The sequence below is a fragment of the Condylura cristata genome, unplaced genomic scaffold (genome assembly GCF_000260355.1).
Source record: "Condylura cristata isolate star-nosed mole 26May11 unplaced genomic scaffold, ConCri1.0 scaffold00018, whole genome shotgun sequence".
NCBI classification, from domain to species: Eukaryota; Metazoa; Chordata; class Mammalia; order Eulipotyphla; family Talpidae; genus Condylura; species Condylura cristata.
The window spans coordinates 13474360-13497841 of record NW_004567119.1 but is presented as its reverse complement, the minus strand read 5'-3'; the positions used below and the strand labels follow the sequence as shown (position 1 = coordinate 13497841).

The 23482-nt window shown below is 41.2% G+C and overlaps 1 protein-coding gene across 3 annotated transcripts in view; it reads right to left on the bottom strand.

Moving 5' to 3' along the window:
* Window positions 1-2972: 2972 nt before the first annotated feature.
* The window catches only part of GUCY1A3 (guanylate cyclase 1, soluble, alpha 3), a 47132-nt gene continuing 26622 nt past the window's right edge, over window positions 2973-23482 (bottom strand). For all 3 annotated transcript variants that reach the window (XM_012726792.1, XM_004685346.2, XM_012726791.1), the window contains exons 2-9: window positions 22750-23115; window positions 21965-22026; window positions 19092-19150; window positions 17131-17840; window positions 15314-15799; window positions 11409-11552; window positions 6382-6536; window positions 2973-3751 (exon numbers count right to left, since the gene is read on the bottom strand). In XM_012726792.1, the coding sequence (XP_012582246.1) occupies window positions 3550-3751; window positions 6382-6536; window positions 11409-11552; window positions 15314-15799; window positions 17131-17840; window positions 19092-19150; window positions 21965-22026; window positions 22750-23004 (2073 nt within the window). In that variant the 5' untranslated portion in view covers window positions 23005-23115 and the 3' untranslated portion in view covers window positions 2973-3549. The remainder of the gene's footprint in view (window positions 3752-6381; window positions 6537-11408; window positions 11553-15313; window positions 15800-17130; window positions 17841-19091; window positions 19151-21964; window positions 22027-22749; window positions 23116-23482) is intronic.

Here is a 23482-nt window from a genome sequence, read left to right as displayed (position 1 = left end):
CGAAGCATCTGAAAGGATTTGAAGGACTCATGGTCTTGGCAGTGATATGAAATTCCAAAGGCAGACATCCCAGCTGGGTGTTTGCTGCGTGGTCACATCCCAGTGTCATCTGATTTCGGATCAATGCCCACTGGGACACCTGTGCAGGTAGACACGCACCTGAGCCACATCAGCTGTCTCTGATGTCCCCGTGGAAATGATGTCATCTGATCAACCCATTCTCTTCCTTTAACGTCTGAGGCCTCCCGTGCCTAGTAAATCTTGAACTGTGGAGAAGGAGGCAGAAGCCAAAGGTTCTGCTTTTTATCCTAGCTTGCTTCTTTTTTTCTTGTGAGAAATTTATTACGAACAAAGGGCTCCATAGCAATTAATAATAGTCAGCATCATCCTAGTTCATCACCCTCCTCACACACATTAACGTGACCGTCCCTTTCGTGATTTATGTCCAAGTGGTCTTTCTGCCCTTCTCATCCCCAGTTCACCCCAGGAAGCTCACTGTCCAGTATATATTCTGTGTCTCCAAGACTCCCATTTATTTGTTTGTGTGTGTACTTTACTTTCCTGGACGGGTCTCCCTGCCCCTCCCCCCTGCCTGCCCCCCACCCCCAGCTTGATGGACTCCGCCAAGACTCAACTTCCCCAAGACTCCAACTTTGCCAAGTCTCCAACTTCGCTATGCGTCCAAGCACGGAGAGTCTTACTTCGTGCTTCCATAGAATTTTGTAATTATTTCTTCTTTTCACCTTTCATTTTCCGTTGTTTGAATTCGAAAACAATCCTTTATCTTTGAAAACTGAAGCAATTATCTTGGAATTCTAAAAACAGCATTCTTCAAGGAACACTGAAATCACTCAGTGAATGATGAATAAATACATGAAAAAAGGGAAATGGATCTACTAGTGTTAAAATTCAGACTGCATTTTCTTGCAAAGTCTGGAGGGAAACACAAAGATAAGTTAAGATGGGATAAGGTACATTTTAGCTCTCTATTTCCTTTTGCTTTTCGATGTGAACAGCTTCAGAAAGTTTCAGTGGAATTCTAGGTTTGCCTGAGAAAACTGCATAGAAAGAACATTTATTTTGTGCACTACACATAAAACAAGGGACGAGAGGCATGAGTGGCAACAATTACACCTGGCTTCTCAGGAGAAACGTGCTCACTGAGCAGCAGACATGAAGCGCGCATTGCATTTCAGAAACTAGACTGGGAACAGGAGCCTCACCTTGGTACACAGCTCGTCCATTCTTGCCTCCATCCTCAGCTCTAGTGTTAGCTATTTTGGTCCTTAACTTCCTTTGACAACTTAACTCTCCCGGGTCTCTACTCCCATGGGCCATGAGTGGTTTGGGTCTGAAAATGCCTCCCCACAGGCTCTCATCCAAAGTGGCTCAGACCGGGAGTGAGAAGGGTGTCCTTCAAATTTTAGCCTCAGGTTTGTGGGCTTGAGTGAATTCTACCACCGTGCACATTTTCCTTGCATCAAGTCTACAAATTATTCCACAGTAGATGAATCTTAGTAGGCTGGCCTGGGCCTCTGTAACAGATATGTTTTTCTGAGAAAAATATTTTTTAAAGTAACTTTTCATATAGATAAAATGGAAAAGTTGCAGGTGTAGTATAACTTTTACTCAGAGTAGTTACATTTTTCTCCATTGGTTCTATGTGCTTGTGCATGTACACAGACAAGTATACCTCAAAGTTTAATTTATACATTTTTAGAACAGAAATTATTACAAATATGGGGTCTACTTAATATTCTATAAATTGTATGCTGTTATCATGTTTAAATTATTATTTTCCTTATAATAAGGGTTCCCTTCCAGAAATTTAAAAAAAAATGTTTTTATTTTCCTTTCAAATGATTTCATTAACCTCATGTCATTGTGAGACTGTAACTATATTTTCCCAAGCCTATTTTATACCCCCAAATAACACTGGTTAAGACTTAGACATATTTAGTCCTTATAGTGGAGTATCATTTAATATGGAGAATTATTATAATATCTTTAACAGTAGCCGGAGGAAAGTAAAGAGTGATTAATTATGAGTTTTTATTCCTGGGCTACATTAGGGATTTAATTGAAAAAAGATAAGAAATTTAAACCAAGTTACTTCTTATAACCCCAGTGAGATTTCCATGCATTTAGGGATCTGGAAGTACTGATTTGAAAACTACCAAGTCCATCTTTTTCTTGCTTAGAAGTTGAGCTCTAATTTTTAAAATCCTTACCCCAAACAAAATTCTATACACTAACTAGTTCACCAGAGATCTTAAACTATCATTAAAGATAAAAGTTCAACCTCCAGAAAAATGCTTATGAATTTCCATAATGAAATCAAAATTTTCTTCATCAATACTAACATCCTATTTTTAAAATGCCATTGAAATATTTGAAAAAGAACTAAAAAAAAAATCACAGATGTGTACTTAAGACAAAAAACTCGATTCTTAGGATATATACACTCACCAAATGGTTCAATACCAATACTTTTAAAAAGAAATATCAGGAAAAAGAATGAGTCTTATTATCTGCTTCTGAATAAAGATGTTCTGATGTTCTGGGAATTGTACATGGCTCAGCATGGCAAAGGGGATGTCTGCTGACAAAAATGGCTCTCACTGCATGTGAAAGTGTGTGAGATTACATGAACACATATGTAGGTGTGGGGGTGTGGCTGTGTGTGCAAATGTTTTACTTCTGTGCTTCATGGTACATTTCTTAGATGCCTACTTTATGCCCATGTTGCTTCTGGTTCAATTGAATTGTAATGATACTATTATATTTTAATATAAGCTATTAACCTTTTTTATTCTAATGATTATGACACTAAAAAAAATTGATAAGAATTCAATTGCTAATATGAATAAAACAGCTTTTACCATGTGTAGAATAAAAGGATGTCAAACAAAAAGTAGTATTTATTGTCATGACATATGTTATGTTTGGTAGAATTATAAAATAATCTTTGATATTTACAGAGGAATTATTTTATACTCATATTGCATCTAACCCATAACTGCTTATTTTCTCTTAAAAAGTGCAACAGAAAAACTTAATCTATTTTTAAGGTTGTATGCTAACAGTTAAATGAGGAAGTATAATAAAATGCAGAGTGGAGAGGTTGAAAGAGCTGATCATATCAAAGACTGTAATTTCTACATGAAAAGCTTTTTATGGCAAGACTATCACAAATACAATTTCATAACCAAGGGATTCCAGCAGGCGTGAGACAGTGGCCACTCCATAGGGCCATGACTGCTGGTTTATATACAAGGTGCTAAACTTTGCAATAGAGAGTGAGTGATCATTATTTAACAGAAGTAGCCCCCAAAAGTCAAATTTTGAGGTTTCTTTCATTTTTTTTTCACTGAAGTACTAAAGTGAACATATCTTATCATGTTAAGTGGAAGAAAAAGTAGATTGTGACTGAGCTCCTGAAATTTTAATACTGCTCTTTAGCCATCTGCAAACCTAAAGTGCTTTTGGAAGTTCCACATAAGCTCAAGGAGTCAAGCCCCCAAAACTAATAATTAACTAAATGTTCTGCTAATCTATCCCGGATGCTTTGCCTAAAAAATTAGCATGGCCATCTTCAACATCTTTCTTTTGGAAACACAGTTTTGATGATGCTCCTTGGTGATAAGCTTCCAGAAAATGACAGATTCCAGGAATTTCACTGGGGAAGTTTGGTGGAAGTTCCTCCCTTGAGCGAGGAGTGAACACAAATCCTGGACAGTCTTTGAGTAATCTGGGAAGATTAAAATAAGAATGTTAATATTAAAATTTAATGATGACATAAATGTTTCTCTACTTAAGAAAATGTAACATAGTTAAATAAATGTTCTTAAGACTATTTTAAAAAAACGCTATTTTTGGTATGCTTGGCAAAAAGAAAAGTCTTTGCATAAAAAGTACAATGGAGAATCAATTTACAATAATAAGAAAATCCTACCAAATTAGGTATTTTCCTCATTAGGGAAAATGACTGAAATATTTTTGCAATGATACAAGCTATATAAACTATATAGTAGTAAAATTTCAGCAGTGTGAGGAAATCAAAATAGTCCAAAGTTTAATTATAGCCAAACAATACATAAAAATGTTACAGAATAAGGTTTTCTATGTTGGAAGAAATCACTCAGGTCCATTTATCAGTTCATAGTTCTGTAAATATTGATACCTGATCATGGTAAGGAATTATGAAAGAGAAATTCCATACAAGTGAAAAGAATGGATCATGGGTTTAAACTTTATTCTGGTTGTGCTGAGAAACTGGTGGAGCAGATTTAATGCACACAGGACAGATGTGACTTAGACTTTGCAAAGTCAAGCTGATCTGACTCGCGCATGCGTGGAGGAGGAGGTACAGGAAGAGAGGGCGGTATTATGCTGAGGAAGGAAAGAAAAGACTCAGCTTGGGTTGTGGTCTGGAAGGAGGTGAGAAAAGCTATATTCAGGACAGAATTTGTGGGCAGAGGAGATTGCCAAGAGGGAGAAAGGAATGATCACACCGAGGGTTATGATGTGATAATGGGCCGATAGCAGAAACATCTGAATGAGATTCTAGCAGAGACATCTTAATGAGATTTAGAAAACTTTCCCATGGGAAATGCACTGCAGAGTAGTGGGGTGGTGGTGGGGTGGTGGGGAGGACAATCACTTCTAATAAGAGCTAACGGAAATGCAAAGTGGGACATGAGTCTGAAGCTGGCTGAAGAATAAGAGGAGAGATTAGAGGCAAAGAAGGTGAATCAAAAAGGTTCAGACACAGATGAGACTGGGGTAGAGCTTTGGGCTCTAGAATGTTCAAAGGCTTCATAGGGAAAGAGCACAAACAAAAGTCATTGAGAAAGTGTAGCCAGGGGAAAGGAGGTCACCAGGTGATCAAGTGGTCCCTCAAGTCTAAAGAATAAAATATTTGGGGCCCTCCCTGGTGGTGCAGGGGGTTAAAGCACAGCACTAAGAAGCTTAAGCCACTTCCGCATGAGTTTGATCCCCACCTGCCCGGGAGGTGACCCACATGGCGCGGCAGACCTCTCCTGACCCACCCACTGCTCCCCTCAGCAGTGTACTTTCTAGATCTGCCTGGTGAATCCTCTCACCCTCTGCATCTCTGGCCTGTACCCCAGTTCTGTATGAATAAATAAATAAATCTTAAAAAAAAAGAATAAAATGTTTGAAGGAAGAGTGTTCAAGCTCTTCTGTGGAAGGAGAAGGAACTTCCACGACTTCAAGGGTCTAAACAACCCTTATAAAGCCCTCCTGGGGGGCACCCACAGGGCAATACCCACTGAGATGAAATTCCAGTAGGAGGCAAAAAAGTAGGGACAGTGAGAAGACACATGCCTGGGAAGCTGCAGCAGAGATAGAGACAAGTCCCTGAAACAGTCTCAGATGCAAAGAAGATCTTGCTTTTTAAGAGGATTAATAGCAAGCTATGTCTGTATTTTCATGGTGAAAATCATTCCATCACAGAAACTGATCGCAGAGAGAATGTGATGAGCACGTCTGAGACAGTGAGAGGAAACAGCTCTCAGAGGTGACCTCCACCAAGCAGGACAGCGCTATCCAGGAGCAAAGGGGTGCAAAAGCCCTGAGGGAGCTGAGGGAGCTGGTCTTCAGACACCTGCAGCAGGAAGGCGCTGTGGAGACAGGTGACATCCCTTAGCGCGGGAAACATCAAGTGAGTTATCCACTCAGGCATGGAGGGAAAGGAAAAGTTGGCACTTTAAGGGAAAGAAGAGTTAGGAAGTAACTGTCTCTGACGGTGAAAAGTTCACTTGCTGGGTGGAAGGTAGCTACCATATAGGACTGGAGAACAGTTGTTTAAGGGTTTCCATCACAATTTGATTTTTAATTTTGCGTATTGATTTATTTTTAGGCTATAGACAGCAGACATTTATGGTTCTGGAGGTTGGGAAGTCACAATTTGATTTTTTTTAAATGCCGTAACATTTATACACAGTTGGCATCTGAATTAAGGGTAGCCTTGCTGGGGACGGTACCCTAAAAATGTGTGGATTCTGTGCTAATCCTGGGTAGTTAGTGCCAGGATGCCCTGAAGTATACTGGTGATATCAGAATACCTATCAAGTTGTGCAGAACATTAACACATGCTTGGAGAAGAACTCCAGAAGACAGGCTATGTATCAAGGAGTCAACATTATAACAGGGGCTACAAATCTCGGAATTATTCTCATGAGGCTGATGAGTAGCTTAAATAGGTTAAAGTGGGGATAATAAAAGTTATTGCTTCTTTCTTTTTGGTATCTTTTAGAGATACGAGATAAAAAAAGCCATGGAGAATGAAACAATGGAGAAAACGACAATTGCAATACGTAAAAATGATCGATTTCAGGTGTGCCACACAGTCAGTACCTGTAAGTCGTTGGGCTGACATTGATTTTCCGTGGGACACTGCAGGACTCGAATTTGTTAGCCAAGGTGACGTTGTTCCCAAAAAGGCAGTAACGGGGCATTTTAACTCCGACTACTCCAGCAAACACCGAGCCGGAGTGCAATCCGATTCGCATCTGAAACACAGAGTGACCCAATGTCCCGGGTCCCTGAGAACGCTCCTCGCATCGTCAGGGGGTAGGGAAATGCCCAGTCTACAGTAGTTCACCCCTCCCCCGCACACAGGCACAGCACTCCTCCAGCCTCCAGCCCTCCAGACAAAGCCCTGCAGTGCCTCACATTCAGTTGTAAATAAGGAGCTGGGTATTGGCCCCACCTGAGAAATCCTCTCCCTCCCAGAATCTGAAGTGTCTCCCTGCAGAAGGCAGGCCTCCCCTGGAAGCCCGAGGCCTCCCCTGGAAGCCCGAGGCCTCCCCTGGATGCCCGAGGCCTCCCCTGGAAGCCCGAGGCCTCCCCTGGATGCCCGAGGCCTCCCCTGGATGCCCGAGGCCTCCCCTGGATGCCCGAGGCCTCCCCGGCTCTATCTTTTTGGCCTGCAGGTTCCTTCCAGCTGAAATCACTCAATCAAGGCCCTTTAGAACTTCTACAACTCTCAACTACCTGGGAGAATGTCATTTGGGGATCTGATACAGAATAAGGGATAGGATGAGAAATCATCTTTCTCTCTGAATAGTCTACTTGCAGGGTAAAGGCCTAAGGACAGAGCATTCTGCTCCTTGCCCTGTGAAGCACTCGCCATCTTATCTGGGATGCATCAGGCCCCTGTGCGGGTTTTAAGCTCAGTATATATTCTTTGATTCTACATTTCGTTCTCTGCGCCCTGGGAGGTAGTCTTCCTGTATGCACAAAATTTAATTTCAGTGTTTTTCTTCTACAAATCGGTCTGATGTTAATTGGATAATTTGACCAGCCAGAGATGAACCCAGGGGAATAGGAAGAGATTTCCCCTCCTCCCCCACAGTGTGTGACATAAATCATCTTTATATGCTGATCTTCAATACCTGAAACAGGCTGTGGGCTGTTTATGTGAATCCATTCTATCAGTCTAATGAGACAGACAAAATTCCCAGGAGCTTTTTCCCAAAAAAAGCTCAGAGAGGGGCAAAGAGCGCCCTTGGGAACAGAAGCGTGGGCTTCTCAGTATTTTGCTTTGAGAGACCTTTATGCAGAACACTACCTCTGCTATTCAAATGACTAACCAGTAGAGGAAGAAAGTGTAATATTTAAGCAGAAAATGACAAAGGAAGCTGAGAGCTGAAATTAAATTTTGTGTATGCAGGAAGTAGGTTAGCCCTGGGTAGTAAGGGCTACAATACACACACTTTCGTGGCGAGCGTATGGACCACGGGAAAGTGTATTGTACCATAGAAGGGGCAGTTTGGCGTGTTTGGGGGAAGAGTTCAGGCATTCTGGAAGGAATCAATGATCTGGAGAGCCACTGACACAATATTTTAAGCTGGGGTCTTCTAGAAGACATGAAGTCTTACAGGGTGCACAGATTTTAAAATTGCTGCTGTTGCAAAAAAAAAAAAAGTTCAAGTAGGGATGGTTTCAGTGGAAATCAGACATCAAGTTCATTGTTTTCAAGTTCAATGTACAACTGATGATTTAAAAAAAATTATTAAATAAATGTATTTTAAACAAAGGCCAAGTAGTCAGCAACTGAGACATAATTTAGAATTCAGAGGACTTTGATGCTGCCTCTTTTAATGTCATTTCAGTTATCTGCCAGAAACTTTGTAGAATTATTTTTTTCATACAACATCAAACCATGCATTCTGCAAAATTCCCCAATAAAAGCATTGTACTATAAATCAGAGGTTTCCATTCTGAGCCGAACTCTGCTGATAAATGGCAATTTTACTTTCTTCTTCTTTGTTCATCTATATAATACAAGATTTGGTTAATTTTAAAGTCCTTTCTTAGTCACAGTTTCACTTGTCTTAACAAAAATGGTATGTCATTATTACATTTGGCTTTTTCCTCTTTAGAACATGGTTTTGCATATATTACAAATGAGTAATGTAAACAAACCATAAATGATGAAAAAAGACTACTGCTGCCTGAATTATCAGCCACAACTGTATGTAGCACGTTTATGTTGAGAAGGCCTGGCTCTCCTTCAACACACTTCTGGTTCAGCCAACTTCTGCGTACTCATCCATTCTAGCTTTTTCTGTGATCAACTGAACACAGAGTTTTTACTTTTCAAGCTCATAGTCAATATGAATAAATGCAGCTCCCTAAAAAAATTCCCAAAAAGGAACATCACCCAATTCTCTCCCTTCTCCAGCTCTGAATCTCATTCTCAGAAACTTCTCATCAGGGGTCTTTTCAAACACCGGAAACACTTTTCAAACCCCGGAAGTTTGTCAGCAGTTACCTTGCACTTATTGACTTTCCCTCTGTCTTTACTGCACTAGACACCTGCAGCTTAGAAGTCTAAGTGGGCAGAGTCAGTGAGGAAATCAGTTGGAATAAGGTACTACATGATTTGCACATATGACAATTTGGAGGAAGAGTATAAAAAGAAAAGTAAGTAAATATTTCCTGTTCTTTTCATTTTGATTCTATGGGGTTGGGGTAGCAGGGTAAGAAATGGCAAAGGTTTTGAAGCCAGACAGACTTGACTCCAACTTCTGACCTGGGAGAGCCCCTTATCCATCAGTGAATTGTGGGTTCCTCCTTATAATGCTGTTACACAGATAAAGTGAGGCAACGGTTAAGTCTCAATATGCTCCTTCTAACACACGTTGATATTCTCTATTAAAAATACTCCTCACGGCCCTCCCTGGTGGCACAGCGGGTTAAAGCACAGCACTGAGAAGCTAAAGCCACTTCCGCATGAGTTCGATTCCCGCCTGCCCTGGAGGTGACCACATGGCGTGGCAGACCTCTCCTGACCTGCCCGCTGCTCCCCTCAGCAGTGTACTTTGTAGATCTGCCTGTTCTGCTCCCCACTCTCTCTGGTGAAGCCTCTCACCGCCTCTGGCCTGTACCCCAGTTCTGTATGAACAAATAAATAAATCTTAAAAAAAAAAATACTCCTCACTCGTACATCTGTGATACTTCATGGGTGATTCTGAAAGTCATCGGTCTTTCCCAGGACCTGGGAAAGGTGTTTAATCCCCATTTTAAAGGTCATTACAGCTAAACTGGTATTACCCAGATGATTATCTCTGAAACTGGTATAAATACTTCTTCCATTTATGAAACTAAATCTACATTTCTACAAATGTAGAATTTTCACAACCCCGCTGCCACAAATATATGCCTTTTTAATTACAAAATTCACTTATTTGGAAATAACTAGTTCTATTGTTAATCCAGATATTTCAAGATTCAATTTGATGCTATGAGGACCAGTGAGAGAGGCATAATTCCCCTCTTCGGGAAGGTATAATAATAGAAATGAAGTCTAGAAAAGTCAAATAGTGCAGTGTTTTTAAAATACAATCGCTGATTATTCCACACCCTTCCTGCTGAGACGTGGGGTCTAACTGTCCTTCCCTCTGTACAGGCTTATGGTTGTTTTGACCAACAGATTATATTGGCAATGTCCCTGTGTGACTCCTAAGGCTGGGTCCAAACAGGAACGTGTGGTGCAGGCACATAGGCCTCCATGTGAGACATGTTGTGGCTGAGAGGCTGCTGTACTGGGGCACTATGGGTAAGCAATTGAGCAGACAGCCCTATAGAGCTCAACCTTCCCGTAGTCTCCCACAAGGGCTCAGGCACATAAGTGACGCAGCCATCTTGGGACGGTTCTCTTGTTCCAAGTGGTGCAACCCCAACCATTCCCAATGCCCTCAAGCATTCCATCATTCCAGCTCAGGTCCCTAATATTGTAGAGTGAAGATAATGCATCCTTGCTAGGCTTCGTCCAAATTCCTGAGGCACAGAATGCTGGCATAATGAAAGGTTTGTGGTTTTATGCCACTAAAATTAGGGAAGTGTGTCAACAACAATTTGTATCTGGAACAACAGCTGACTTTGAAAACAACTGAGAAGACTTAGACGTATGGTTCCCATTAAGATTGAAGAGAACCAAGGATAATTTCGAGATGTTACAGTTTTGCTTTTTCACCAATTTTTTTTTTCTTCTGGTATGTCTTATAACATACCAGGGAGTATTTTATATTTATTCAAAGGTTCAATTCTGAATACATATTGAAGACTGCTTTAGAAAAATTAAATGATAGGTTCACTACACGTGGGATGATTCAAGATCATCTACCAATGCCTAGCATGTTAATTTATTTTCTCTTCTGCAAGACATTATTCTGGGATCTGGTTCATCCAGACGTTTTGGTATGTAATGTGCCTTGGAAAACATTAATGGATTAGTAGTCAACATTCACCGGAGTGTAATGTCCTCCCCTGCAGTCTCTGGGAAACAAACAAAAATTACATATTTCATTCTCCCATGGCATTTCTAGATGCGTTTAGGTGTGGGGAATCACACACATTTGCATGAGCTTTGGAAACCAGGATTCCTGCCAGGACTGCACTTCTGGTGCCTCAAAGAGCAACAGGCTGCTCAGGCTTCTGCACTTCTATGCCACGCTCAACAGGGAGTTGAGTTCCAGTCGCTCATTTTGTGAGCATCCTGAAAAGGGATCAGCATGGTGCTGATTCAAATTACAGCAGGTGTTGCTTTGCCCTGTAGTCAGTGACACAGAGAGCAGCTTTTGGGGCACAGCACCTCCCGGCTTCCTGTGGTGTCAGCTTCTAGATGTAGAAAAAGCAACATTCTAGAGTCTGGCTTTGGGAGCCATTTTCTGGAGCTCAACTCTTAAATGGATTCTTGCATCCTCACAATGATAGTGTAAGACTTTAAGTACCCTGTAGTCAAAGACTTCCTGCTAACCAAGTAGAGATTTTGCTCTCTGCAATGAAACCCTGATGATACACTGCTCTTTGGGAAACAGCTCATAAACAAACACTTCCTCTCCTGAGAGGTCCTGGCAGATACACAACCACCTTACCTTGAGAGGCTCTCCATGCGGAGACATGACTTCATTAGAGAGCTCCATCATCTTCAGGGCCATCAGTGCGATCTGGACAGCGTGGGTGTCACTTTCTCTGTGCAATCCCCCAGCCACACAGTACGCATCACCTATGGTCTCCACCTGCACATAACACACCCTCTATGTTACAAATGAAAGCTCAGGAAGAATCTCAGCATCGTACAGTGGAACTTAACTCAGATAGCAGAAATCTCAGTGTTCAGGCCCTGTGGGAAGTCAGAGTAAAGCAGATCCTCTCAGAAATGGCTTTCCCTTCCTGGGAAAGCACAAGTTTGGAGACCTCACATCAGGACTTAGTGACTTACATCACCTCAGCATAAAATGTTTAGCACATTCACCGATCAACGAGAATGGTATGGACTATATGTAAGAACATGAAATGTAAAACTAAGACATTCTAATTTTCAGAAAGACTTTGAGGGTCCGCAGTGCTATGCTGAATGTCTATATGGATACCAACTACATAGTGTAGAAGCCAGGATGTCCATTCAGGACAATGGTGCCTGGGAGATTAACTGAAATAAGCTACTTATACAAATTCCAGCTATCAGTCATGGTTGGTGCTGCCGCCATTAGTGATTTTTTTTTAAATATTTATTTATTTATGCATACAGAACTGGGGTTCAGGCCAAGGTGTGGGGGTTGAGAGGACCCACCAGAGACAGAGTGGGGAGCAGAACAGGCAGAAATGAAGAACACTGCTGAGGGGAGCAGCGGGCGGGTCAGGGGAGGTCTGCTGTGCCATGTGGGTCACCTTAGGGGGCGGGGATCGAACTCATGCTGAAATGGTTTTAGCGTCTTAGTGTTGTGCTTTAACCCGGGAGGGCCTGCCATTGGTGATTTTATCTGTCTGTGGCACTGACTGTAGAAAGCTACCATTACTTTAAATCTGCCAAATTTTAGTAGTTAGGTGCACTTTTCTTTGCTGAATATTTACTGTGACTTTTCAGATGATATCACCCTTCCTATGCAAAGCCTTGCATGTGGGGGGAAGGCGAGGAAGGGCATGAAAGAAGGAGGAAACATGGCAGCAGTTCCTCATTTCACACAGACTGCACGCTGATGCCTTCAAAGCCCTTAACCCCCTTGACCCGCCCACTAATTCCTGACATTATTTCCTCACGTTCTCTCTTGTTCACTTTGTTCCAGTCCCTCAGACATAACAAACATGCTCCTACTTTCTACTCAAAGTCATTCTTCGAACCTTCCTGTGAAAAACCACTTGGCCTGCCCTTTGTCTCCCTGAGCAGCTGCTAAAACGTCACCATAGAAGGAGCCAGTCCTGACCACTCTCCATAAAGGAGCAGCTACACCTTTTGCCCTTTGCCTGCTACTTGTTTTAGAATAAATAAAAGAAATAATAAATAAAATGTTTTATTTTCTTCCAGAATACTGCACCAACAGAAGCACTACAAATTAACTTATTTTTATGGCCCTTCCCTCCCCCAAGTAGAATATAATTTCTCTGAGTTTATTTTACTGACTCTTATCTCGTCAGTGCCTGGGAGGAGTGTCCAGTGTGGTCCATGGTTACTGGACAATGAGGAACTTACAGCAACACTCCCATAGTTTGCCCTCAACCGTGGGTACACATCACAGGTATCCAATCAATGTGGCTGCCTGGGCTGTCTCCCTCCGGGAGGTGGTACCCTTACTCCCACTTGGAGCTGGTGCCTGCAGCAGCACTGGCTGGTTGGAGTGCAGCCAGCCTCCATCATGCCTCTGCAAATCTGGCCTTTGTCAGCACCAGGCATTTTCTCCCCCTGCGTATGAACGCTTCTCAGCGGAGTCCGTCCACCCATGTTGGTAAGTGCTGGATGATCTGTCAAGATTTGTTGTAACAATGAATAAATGGAAATGAAGATAAATACAAAAATAAGCAAAAGATTCAAACACAGAAAGAAGGGGAGATGAAATCCCCAGTGCAACAGGCTTGGAGTACAGAAGCTGGCCCCGCCTCGGAAGGTGTCTCACTCCCCCCGACAATGCAGATACCTTCCCTCTGTCTCAGGTGTATCCTATGGCTACCTCCCTTTCTGATTACAGCTGTCCCCAGGTATGTTCCAGCACAATCAGAAGTGAAGAGAACGTGGAATCAGGACAGGCTTGAGATGTGCTGGGTTAGTGAGGGCCTCGGGGCTCCCACCTCCCCACCCCCTGGGAGAAGCAGAGATTGTGACTACTGGACACCCCTGCTTCTGCAGAGCAGTCACAGCTGCTGGCGAGGAAGAGCTTGACTTCCCTCTCTTCCCTCTCATGAGGCCGAGAGGAGACACGCTCAGGATGGAAACTATCTACAGATAAATATAGTAAGTTCCCAAGAGGCCATCAAGTTTTACTGAAGCCAATTATTTTATCTGTCATATTACATAGCCTTCTTTTTTTCCCAAAGGAATTACTGCTCTGTCTGGAATTTCCTGTAGAAAATTGAAAAAGGAAGGTTTTACTTCAGGCATCTAGTTGGAACAAAGCAAGGGCTTATGTCTTCCCCTAAGTGCCAATTGTTGCCCCCTTACAAGTTGACTCATTTCATGTTGGATTAAGGTCTGAAATGCCAACTTGCTATGTGGCAGATTAAGAGAGAATTCAAGGCCTATCAATGCAAAGCATGTTTTTTTTTTTTTTCTTAATGCAAATATCTGAAAAAAAAGTTTGAAGTTTAAATAAGCAAAATGTGAAATCACCAGTTCTCTTATTGACATTACGTTTCAATATGTAAATTAGTATTGATACTATTTTTAAAAACAGTTAATTACAAAGGAACAGACAAAACCAAACCAAAAAGATATAGAAGTCTCATTGTAGAACTGAGACAGCTAGAGAGTGAGGGAAGGGGATGAAGAGGGTGGGGAGTGGGGCTGGGGTTTGGGGAAGGGTGAAGGGTGTTCAGGGAAGAAGAAAAGACGTAAGGAGGTGGTCTAGTTGAGGTGTGTGTGACAAATTACATTTGTGGAGGTGGGAATCTATAGCACTAAATTACTGTATTGTCAACCAACACTGCTTTCATAAGCAAAATAAATAACTTTTTCTGAGACAATTCTTGCATTGCCAGGGTCTGAAATGCGTCCTGCCACATGGCGGGCACTGGGTAAATCGTATTGTCCAATAAAGAGCACACATGATTTACCATAATATTTCCCATAGTCCTCTCCATGGAAAGCATGGGATACAATGCACATTATTCACTCTTATGAACTGTGGGGCTGGGCATTGCCTGTTTTAGAAATGAGAAAGAGTATTTAACATCCTCAGTTCAAAAAGTAAGGTAGAGAGCAAGACCTGAAAGCAGGCCCCCTCTTTCAGATACTCTGCCCCCACTCTCGCCATCGTAAAGCCTTCAGTAGCAGACTTGGGTTTCTGTTAGCCAGCCATGAAAACCATCAGGCTATCTCTGTTCTGAATTAATCCATGTAAAGATAATTCATATTTCACTCATGTTGCGTTACTTTCAAAGGTGCAAACCTGTCTTGCACATGTTACACTTAGAAGTATCTTATGCTTCCTAATTCAAGTTGGTTTTCATGGGCAGGGTTCTTCTTCTGTTCATTGACTTTTGACCTTTACCTTTCCAAGTGCTATACAGCATCCTCCACATAGTCCATCTACGTAGCACCCCCCACCCCCAAGCCCCTATTCTATGAGAAAACCCTGGCGATTCTTTCACAGCATGACAGTTTGCCCCTGAGCAGATCCAGAGCTATTTCTGGCTGCAGACCCCGACCTGGTTAATGCACTGCCTGCCCCAGGACGAGGCCAGCAGACCCTGGTGAGAAAGCCTTTCCTCTGTACTGTGACTCAGTCCTAGTGTAGTGCTTTCTCTCCGGGACTTTTGCTGGGGAGGGCGAGGGCCCTGCTCCACCCACCTTGTAGACATCCAGCTCTCCGCACTGCTGGTCAAAGCGCGTGTACAGGGCGTTGAGCATGGTGATGACCTGCAGGGGTGAGCACTGCGAGCAGATGGCCGTGAACCCCACGATGTCTGAGAAAAGCATGGTGACGTTATTGAACTTCTTGGCTTGCACGACCTGCCCTTGCCACAGCTGCTGCGCGACCTCACAGGGGAAGATAGAGCACAGAAGGTCAACAGTCTTCTTCTTCTCCTCCTCCAGGGCTTGGTGGGCTTGCTCAAGGGTGGCCTTCAGCTTGCCCAGTCTCTTCTTCAGGCCATCTTGGGCCCTGGCTTGTTCCCCTATCAAGACCACATCCCGCAGGGCATTGTGGATTGGGATGTCTGAGAGATAGAGCCCTCGCCCTGTAAAATCTTCCAATCTGTCCACACAGGGTGACCCTAAGAACAAGATGGTGCTGGATTCCACAATGTAGATCATTTGGCCTTTGAGGTCCATAACCTGTGAAACAAAGACAAACCAACTGTTGCAGGTCATTTAGTCGCCGACATCTTTTGAGACAAAAGGAGCGAAGGGGAGGTAGAGATTGTGACAAGCCCTTTGTATTTGAGCTCAGTTTTCTCTAAGTGCTGACCAAGAGCAAAGTGCTCTCTTATAGTCCAGTTTACTTTGCGCTCTAAAGCCCATAGAGATTTGAAGAATATAGTGGAATCCAGTCTGCATGGAAATCATGATTTTCAATGATCAATGCCCAAAAGCGTTGTCAGTGCTTTCTTACTACGTGCAGGCAGATGCATTCATTACTGTGCTGCTTCCATAATAGCAGCCACCAGGAGTGACTGTACCAGGGGAGCCCAGGAGAAGTGAAGCGTCATGTGATTGCCTGGGATCACAAGGTTCATTTGCATGAGAGGACAGATGTGTCCTTGTGTTCACTATAGCATGGCCTCAAAAGCAACTACAAGTCCTTCGGTAAGGGTCTGAGTAAGTCAAGGGGAGGACACCCCAAGACTTGGAAAGTGAAACAGACCTGTAGCTAGAGTCACAGGAGCATGCCCACAGTGTAGAGCTAAGTGACTTAAAAGTAAAATTATGAGTAGCAATTTTGTGGTTATAAAAAGTGTATGTAACTAGTGGTTTTGAATTTTTGCTGTATTGAAAGCTTCGCATTGGATCTACTTTCAAAACATGCAGCTGGATTATCTTTATGCTAAAGAGTAATTAATGAAGCTTAGTTTCATTTTGGGGAACAAACAATGGGTCTGAACACTCACTGCATTACAGCTTCTTTGTGAGCTTTGTACAAACAACTGTGGTTTAGCAAACTTTCTTTCCAAAGACTAACTAAGCACCAAAGTTTTCAACCCTGAAATGACAGAGTGCCCTCAACCCTTTCTGTCACAGCTTCTCCAACAAGTTATTGATTTTCCACGTCTATTAAATACTGATGCAAACCCACCACAATTGCCTCCTAAAAGAAACAAGTAGTTATTGTTTCTTTATAGTAGAACAGCATCACTTCTTATGCTCATTACGCCAACTATGGAATGACTGAATATGTATTTTATACACTTTACCAAATTAGTTCTAATGTACTCTAAAAGGATTTTAATGATCAGCTCTATTCAATGACTCTTGGTGAAGTAATGCATCAGGTAAATAAACAAATGGAAGTATTTCACAGAAAAGACTTTGCTTTACATGCATTCGACATTAAAGTTATATTAGCCTTTTAAACATGTTTTCTCCAAATAGTTGATTATTTTTACCTTTATGTTTCTAAACTCAAAGTATGAGTCTATTTCCCATTCCAAATGCTACGTATTTCTTACCCGTGAACATTTCTTAACTGAGTTGTCCCATCTTCTCACTCGGACCACAAACTGCATATTCAGCATCGTCATGATCCCACTGAAGGTTTGGCTGATTTTGGGGGTCAGAATTTCAAAGTACTCTTCAAAATGAGGCTTTCCTTGAAGGTCTCGCCTGTTCATCAGCCTTCGAATGCCATTACCAAATTGCAAGATGAGCATATCTTTGTCAAACATGAAGTGGAATGGAAAGGTCTTGCAGAAGAGAGAAGCGGGGATCACCAGCGAGGACTGAGGCTTGCCGGGGGGCAGAGAGGGCTGGGTGCTTTTGATGTGAACAGAGTACAGCAAATAAGGCTGATTGGCAAACTCGCCACCATCACTAGGGAAGCGGGAGGTCATTAATGACACTTGCACTTCAGTTTCATACAATATGTGAGCAGCTGCCTTAATGACGCCTGGAAGAATCAGGGATGTGATTTTCTTAGGAAAGAAATAGTAAACGTTCAAGAAATCCTGGTCCTTATCCAGGCACAGAATGGACGCATCCTCAAGCCTGCCTCTCTTTTCTGCTTCTTGGCAGTGGCTACTCTGTTTCAGAAGGGTGCTGAAGCTGTTCAAAAAATCTTTGAGGGTTCCTCCAACCACCCCTAGAATGTGTTCGTCTTCCTCATAACATATTTTAAAAAGCTCTTCACCGAGGGATTCCTTGACGTTCTCCACTGGAAGTCCTGCAAGTACACAACATGTCTTCTGCCACATCATCCTGCTTGTGTTGTGTTCCTACCACTATTTTTAACATTGCTTACTTTGATTATTCAGTTTCCTTTATAGCTGGTACAAAGAGTTCCAGCCAAATGAACCACCTATATTCAAATGAGCTACAAAGATTAGTGTCTAAAGTTCTGACCGCTCCCCATAAAAATTCCAAATCAGTAATTAAAAAGAACGCACACGATTTCATCTCCCTTACAGTTAACATTGCAGAAACGACTGGGCATCCAGGATCAGCATGCTCCTTCACGGGGGTGCAGTACATTGAGGAAAGATCACCCTCCCCTTCCAGCACCCCCCGCAATATCAGCGTCAGACACAGGCAGTCATTTAAAATCAGTGACTGTGAAGCTGCATGTTGTTACTTTTTTAAGACAGTGGATCAAGTCATTTTTAAGCAAAATAATTTTACTGTTTGATGGAACTAGAATGAATATTTGTGTGGAATAGTTTATTTCCTGTTTCCAACTTCTCCTTCCCTATCTTTATTTAAACTTTGTGTCCCAGTTTTCTCACATGGGACACAGTCCCCCTTCACTGTGCTGTTCCTATGTGCAGGGATGATATTTCGATAGAGCCTGAGTCCTAGTGTAAGTTGTCATCACCACCAGCAGCAGCAGCAACTCCAGGTCTAACTTGCTGGTGCATACACTCACTTTGAAAAGGACAGTGTACTAAAGTTCCTTCTCTAACTTTCCCCCCAAACTAATTATTAACATGAGAGTACTATTAGCCCTTTGCCCAGAATAGCTCCCAATTTTTGCAACAATTCTTATTTTTATTCTCTCTCTTCTCTTATGAACAACAACAACAAAAATTCTCTATTTTACTTTGGGTATAATTTTTCATGCATCAAGAAACAGTTAAAGTCAACACCAAAGCTTGTAAATGTCTATGAGTCTGCTCCCATACAGTCTTTGCTACATCTCAGCAAATAAATATTACAAGGAGAGGAAATGTTTTAGGTTCAATAACATGTATAAGAAAATAAGAAAAGTTATCTTTGATGGGAGCAACATGAGATATCGAACACTTTACTCTGGAAGTGACCAGCATATAAATATCGGCATTTAGGAGCAATAGTGATAAATATCGTAGTTCTACAGGTAAATATTTTCTACAACTAGAAAATATAAGTTTGTAGATAAATAGTGTGTCTACAATTATGACAACTTCCTCTTGTGCGCATACTGAAGTAATTTTGTTACCTGCTGCAACTGCTTGGTCAACAATTATTTTTTCAATGTCTTCTCGTTCCAAAGATTTCCTGAAAACATTTCAATATATGAAATTATAAACTGAAAATGGAATGTTATCACTTCAGATGATAACATATAGAAATCATGGAAAATACTTTAAATTACCTTTCAATACAGTCAACACTTCACATTCATAAGAAAAAAGCAGTCATAGGCACAACCCAGAACTAAGTTTGAAAACTGCGTAACATGAAAAATACCGAGTATCTCATCTCTTTGATTAACATTACCTTTTAAATTAACTTTACTGAGGCTTACACTCAAAAAGATTCACACCAGCAAGGAATCAAGAGTATGAAATGGCCGAAAGGGACTGGCAATTAGTCATCTCAGAATGAACTTTCTGATAACCCAACAACAAAAAAAAACAACAACTATATACTGACTGATTTCACTTTTAAGAATCACTATTTCTTCCTAGAGCAAATACATATTTTGCTAAATGATTTTTACTCTATATATTTAACTTTCAGACAGCATTATGTTAAAATTTTATTCTTTGTATAAAAGTTAGGGGAAAAAAATCATGCTTTATTCCATTATTAGTTTCTATAGAACAGAAGTTGAATACAATATAACAGTATATATTTGAAATGACAGAAGGTTTTGGTAATTTCAGCTGGGCAACTTGTTTGCTATTTCTTGGTGATTTCTGATGACTAGTTATGATCAAATTTGCCAATCTACTGAAGCAGATTAGACAACATCCAAGATTTGTTTGTGGTTCAATCTGCCATTACACAAACTAAGTTTATGAATAGGCATTAGTCTAAAATTTTCAATGAATTTCATAATATATAATGTACATGTTTTGAAGAGAAAATAATTTCAAGAAGGAAAATTGCTCTCAATCCACTACTTTATCACATGAAGGTACATTGCTTATAACTATTTAAAAACTAGGTAGAATAATGTTCTTATTTAAATTGGCTGAGATCATTATATGGTATTATAGTTTGACTCCAGAAATTCCCAGACTCTTTGGTATGTACTTTATGTTAACTCATTTTCAGATGTGCTTCTTTTATCTCATTAGTGCACCTTCTATTTTTGTTTCTAATGAATGTGCTCGGAGAGCTCTAATTCTGCCACTTCCCAGCACCCATGGCAGGATGTGAGAAAGATTAGCTGCTCCAAAAAGAACATGGAACAAACAAGTGAAGGTATGTACATGCCACACCACACAAACATACATTCATACACACCTGGCGTTCACACAAAGGATGATGTAATCAAAAAAAATCCCAGAGAACAAAACAAAGCCAAAGCTTTCTGCAACCAACTCAGGGAAACACCATTATGACTGTACTGAAACTCATTCACTTAATAAAAGGAGAGGCCTAAGACCTTCACTTAGGGTTGAGTGTATTTGTCTTTGCAAAAAGGAGTTAAGATCTGTTCAGTGGCTGGCACTCTGAGAGTGGTAGGTGGGACAGCTGACTTGCCTACAGGAAAATAGAATTAAAAAACAAAACAAAACCCAGAAACAGTTTATCCATGAGCAAAAATTGCAAAGCAGAGTAATGCATTTAGTGTATCAGCAGGGAATCAATGGAAATCAGGAATCCTTACTTTATCTCAACAACTGGATAATGATCTTAAGACAAAAGGAATGGTCAGCTCTTGGGGAAATGAGGACAGGGGTAAACGATTTATCAAAGTTTCCAAATAAAACGAGGGTTGTCTGTTTTTTTAATTTTGAGATTTTTAGAAGCGATACTCTGCTGGGATCACATCTGACTACATGTCTGCATCAGACTTAGAGACATTTCAGAACACAAAACCCTGAGAAGAGATGTTGAGTAAGCAAGGCTACCCAAGGCCTCCGCAGACAGACACAGCAGCCAGGCCGCTGAGACTCTGATTGTATTATCGCTGACTGAGAATTCAGGCAGAGGCTTTCTGGAAAACTTTCCATATGACTCCTGGAAACAAAGCTTCTGTCAGAATCAGAGACTCACACCCTCTCGTTCTGGATCCATTCATGACCCTTTCTTGACTTGCCTGCTTCCTGCATTCTGAGCCAGTTCGCCAGCCAGGAAAATTAAGCATAGTTAATCTACAGAGCAGATTATTTAGTCATGAGTAACAGACAGAAGAATGGATTTATAAAATATTGTTGACAATGCTATTAGTGGTTTGCCAAACTTCAATATTCAGTTCTGCAAATTTGATTTCATTTATTCTATCATTCACACGTGAAATAATTCTCGAGCTTTCCATAAATTATAAACAATGCCACGCAAGTTATCCACCCACAGTAAGTGCAAACATCTATCTGAAAAATGAACTAATCAAATTTTTAAGAAATTGCCTTATTTAGTCAGCCTCTGTTGAAAACTTTTTTAAAGAACATTTTAAAGACAAAACACAAGAGAAAAGTATAAATGGAACTAAAATTCAGTCCGTGCCTATCAGCATAACCAAGTTGGTTATGAAAATACTAAAATATTCCCCTAAGGATTAACAAATATGCCTTATCTGTTGTTAAATATTTTAGAAATTCCCCTGTGTAGAGAAGATTACTTCTTATGGGAGCCTCAATACATGGCAACATATTGAAATCATGGCCTGAGAAACAGGAGCTTGAGATTCAGTTCTGCCTTTCCTGGAAGTGCTCTAGGATAACGCTTTACATAAATGCCAGCTAAGGGCCGTGTAAATGTGCAAAAGCAGACTAGTAGCAGCTAAAACACTAGCCCAGCTTCTGCCATACCACAATGAACCAAAAGCACTGTGGTATTTTCAGTAAGTGTTGGCTATTAGGAATAGTATTGGTGAGGTTGACAGTAGGCATACATAAGTAAAGTGGGTCAATTTACCTGTTTTCGTTGATTTTATGTCTTGCCAGTGTTCTCTGAAGAGCAAGGTTCAACCGCTCAAACTGAAAATTGAAAAGAAAAGTTGTAAATATTCCCTGAAAAGTTAATTCAAGTTATATATTTAAAAGTCATCCTGAAAGCTTTTTAAGAAGCAGCAGAGATGTTAGTACTTGAATGATAGGTGTGGTAAATTCACACTTTGCAAACAAGGATTGATTTTCTATGAATTTTTCAAACGTAGCAAGAAATGGGAGCTCAGACTCCTCTGAGTTTGGCTATGGGTTATGACCACAAGTGGGTGGTCTCTCTGACAGCCACGAAACAAGTCAGGCTGAGGTGAACCCCAATAAAAGACTCCGCTTTGGCAATGTCAGGTATTCCATGACAGAATCATGGGCACCACTAACTCTGGGTCAAGAAGTCCCTTTGGATGTTCTGCCAATACTTCCAGCATGGCACACCAAGGACTCTGGATTGCTCACTGAAACTCTAGGGGAAAGATGCTATTATTCTTTCCATTTTAAGATAAGGAAGCTGAGGCTAAGAGGAGATAAACAGTTGCCCGAAGTCATAAAGTCCATTAACGTGCAGGAACCTTCTGGAAAGAATTCAAGATCTCAAGCATTTTAAGATTAAATAGAACTGAAGAAAATGATCCTTAAAAAAAAAAAAAAAGTCTATGTTTCCAGGAATATTCCATACCTACTATAACACTGGAAGTGAAGTCAAGTCTGCTTTTACAGTTTTCCAAATATTAGTAAAAACGCCAAAGAGCAAGAACTCACTTCTGGGAAAATCAGCTTGCAAATGCTTTCTGCCAAAGTGTGGAGATAGACTCGGCTCCGGCTGGTCTTCCTTTGAGGACGGTTTCCTTGGGCATTCTTCTCAGGCAGGTCCTGACAGATGGGGACAGTTGTCTCACAGCTCTCCGAGCTCCCTGCTACTTCCTCAGAGGACTCTCTAGGGGCCTGCCCCACTGCCATTAAGGAGAACGGGCAGTCTCCAGTGATCTTGAGATCCTTCAGCTTCGTGCAGAACATGATGGCGGGCTCTCTCTCCTGAGCAGGTCTCCTCCTGGGAAGCTGTTCTTATGTGGCACTGGCAAAGAGAAGCCACCCTCAGATCAAGGACACTGGAAATGTGGGGTGACCCTAGGCAACAGAAAGAACAGGAAGAGGTATAATTCTAATGCCCATGAAAACAGAAAAAGACAGGTGTGAGAAAGGAAGAGCAACCATGTTATTTTCAAGGAAAAAAACAATGCTGGAGAAAGGTCAATTATACAATGGATGGCACATTAAGGATGATCTTTATTTAATATGTTCTGCATTTCAGTAGACAGGCAAAATGCTTGCCTTTTTTTAGTATTTTTCAAATGGAGTATAGTTTTGTCCAAAATATCTTTAACCTAAACTACTGATTTTTGTGTTTTATGATTCCTCATAAATAGAACACTCTGATTTCATGACAGAAGCTAAGTTTAAATCTGTGTTTTATTAGTGTTAATATCATGACATT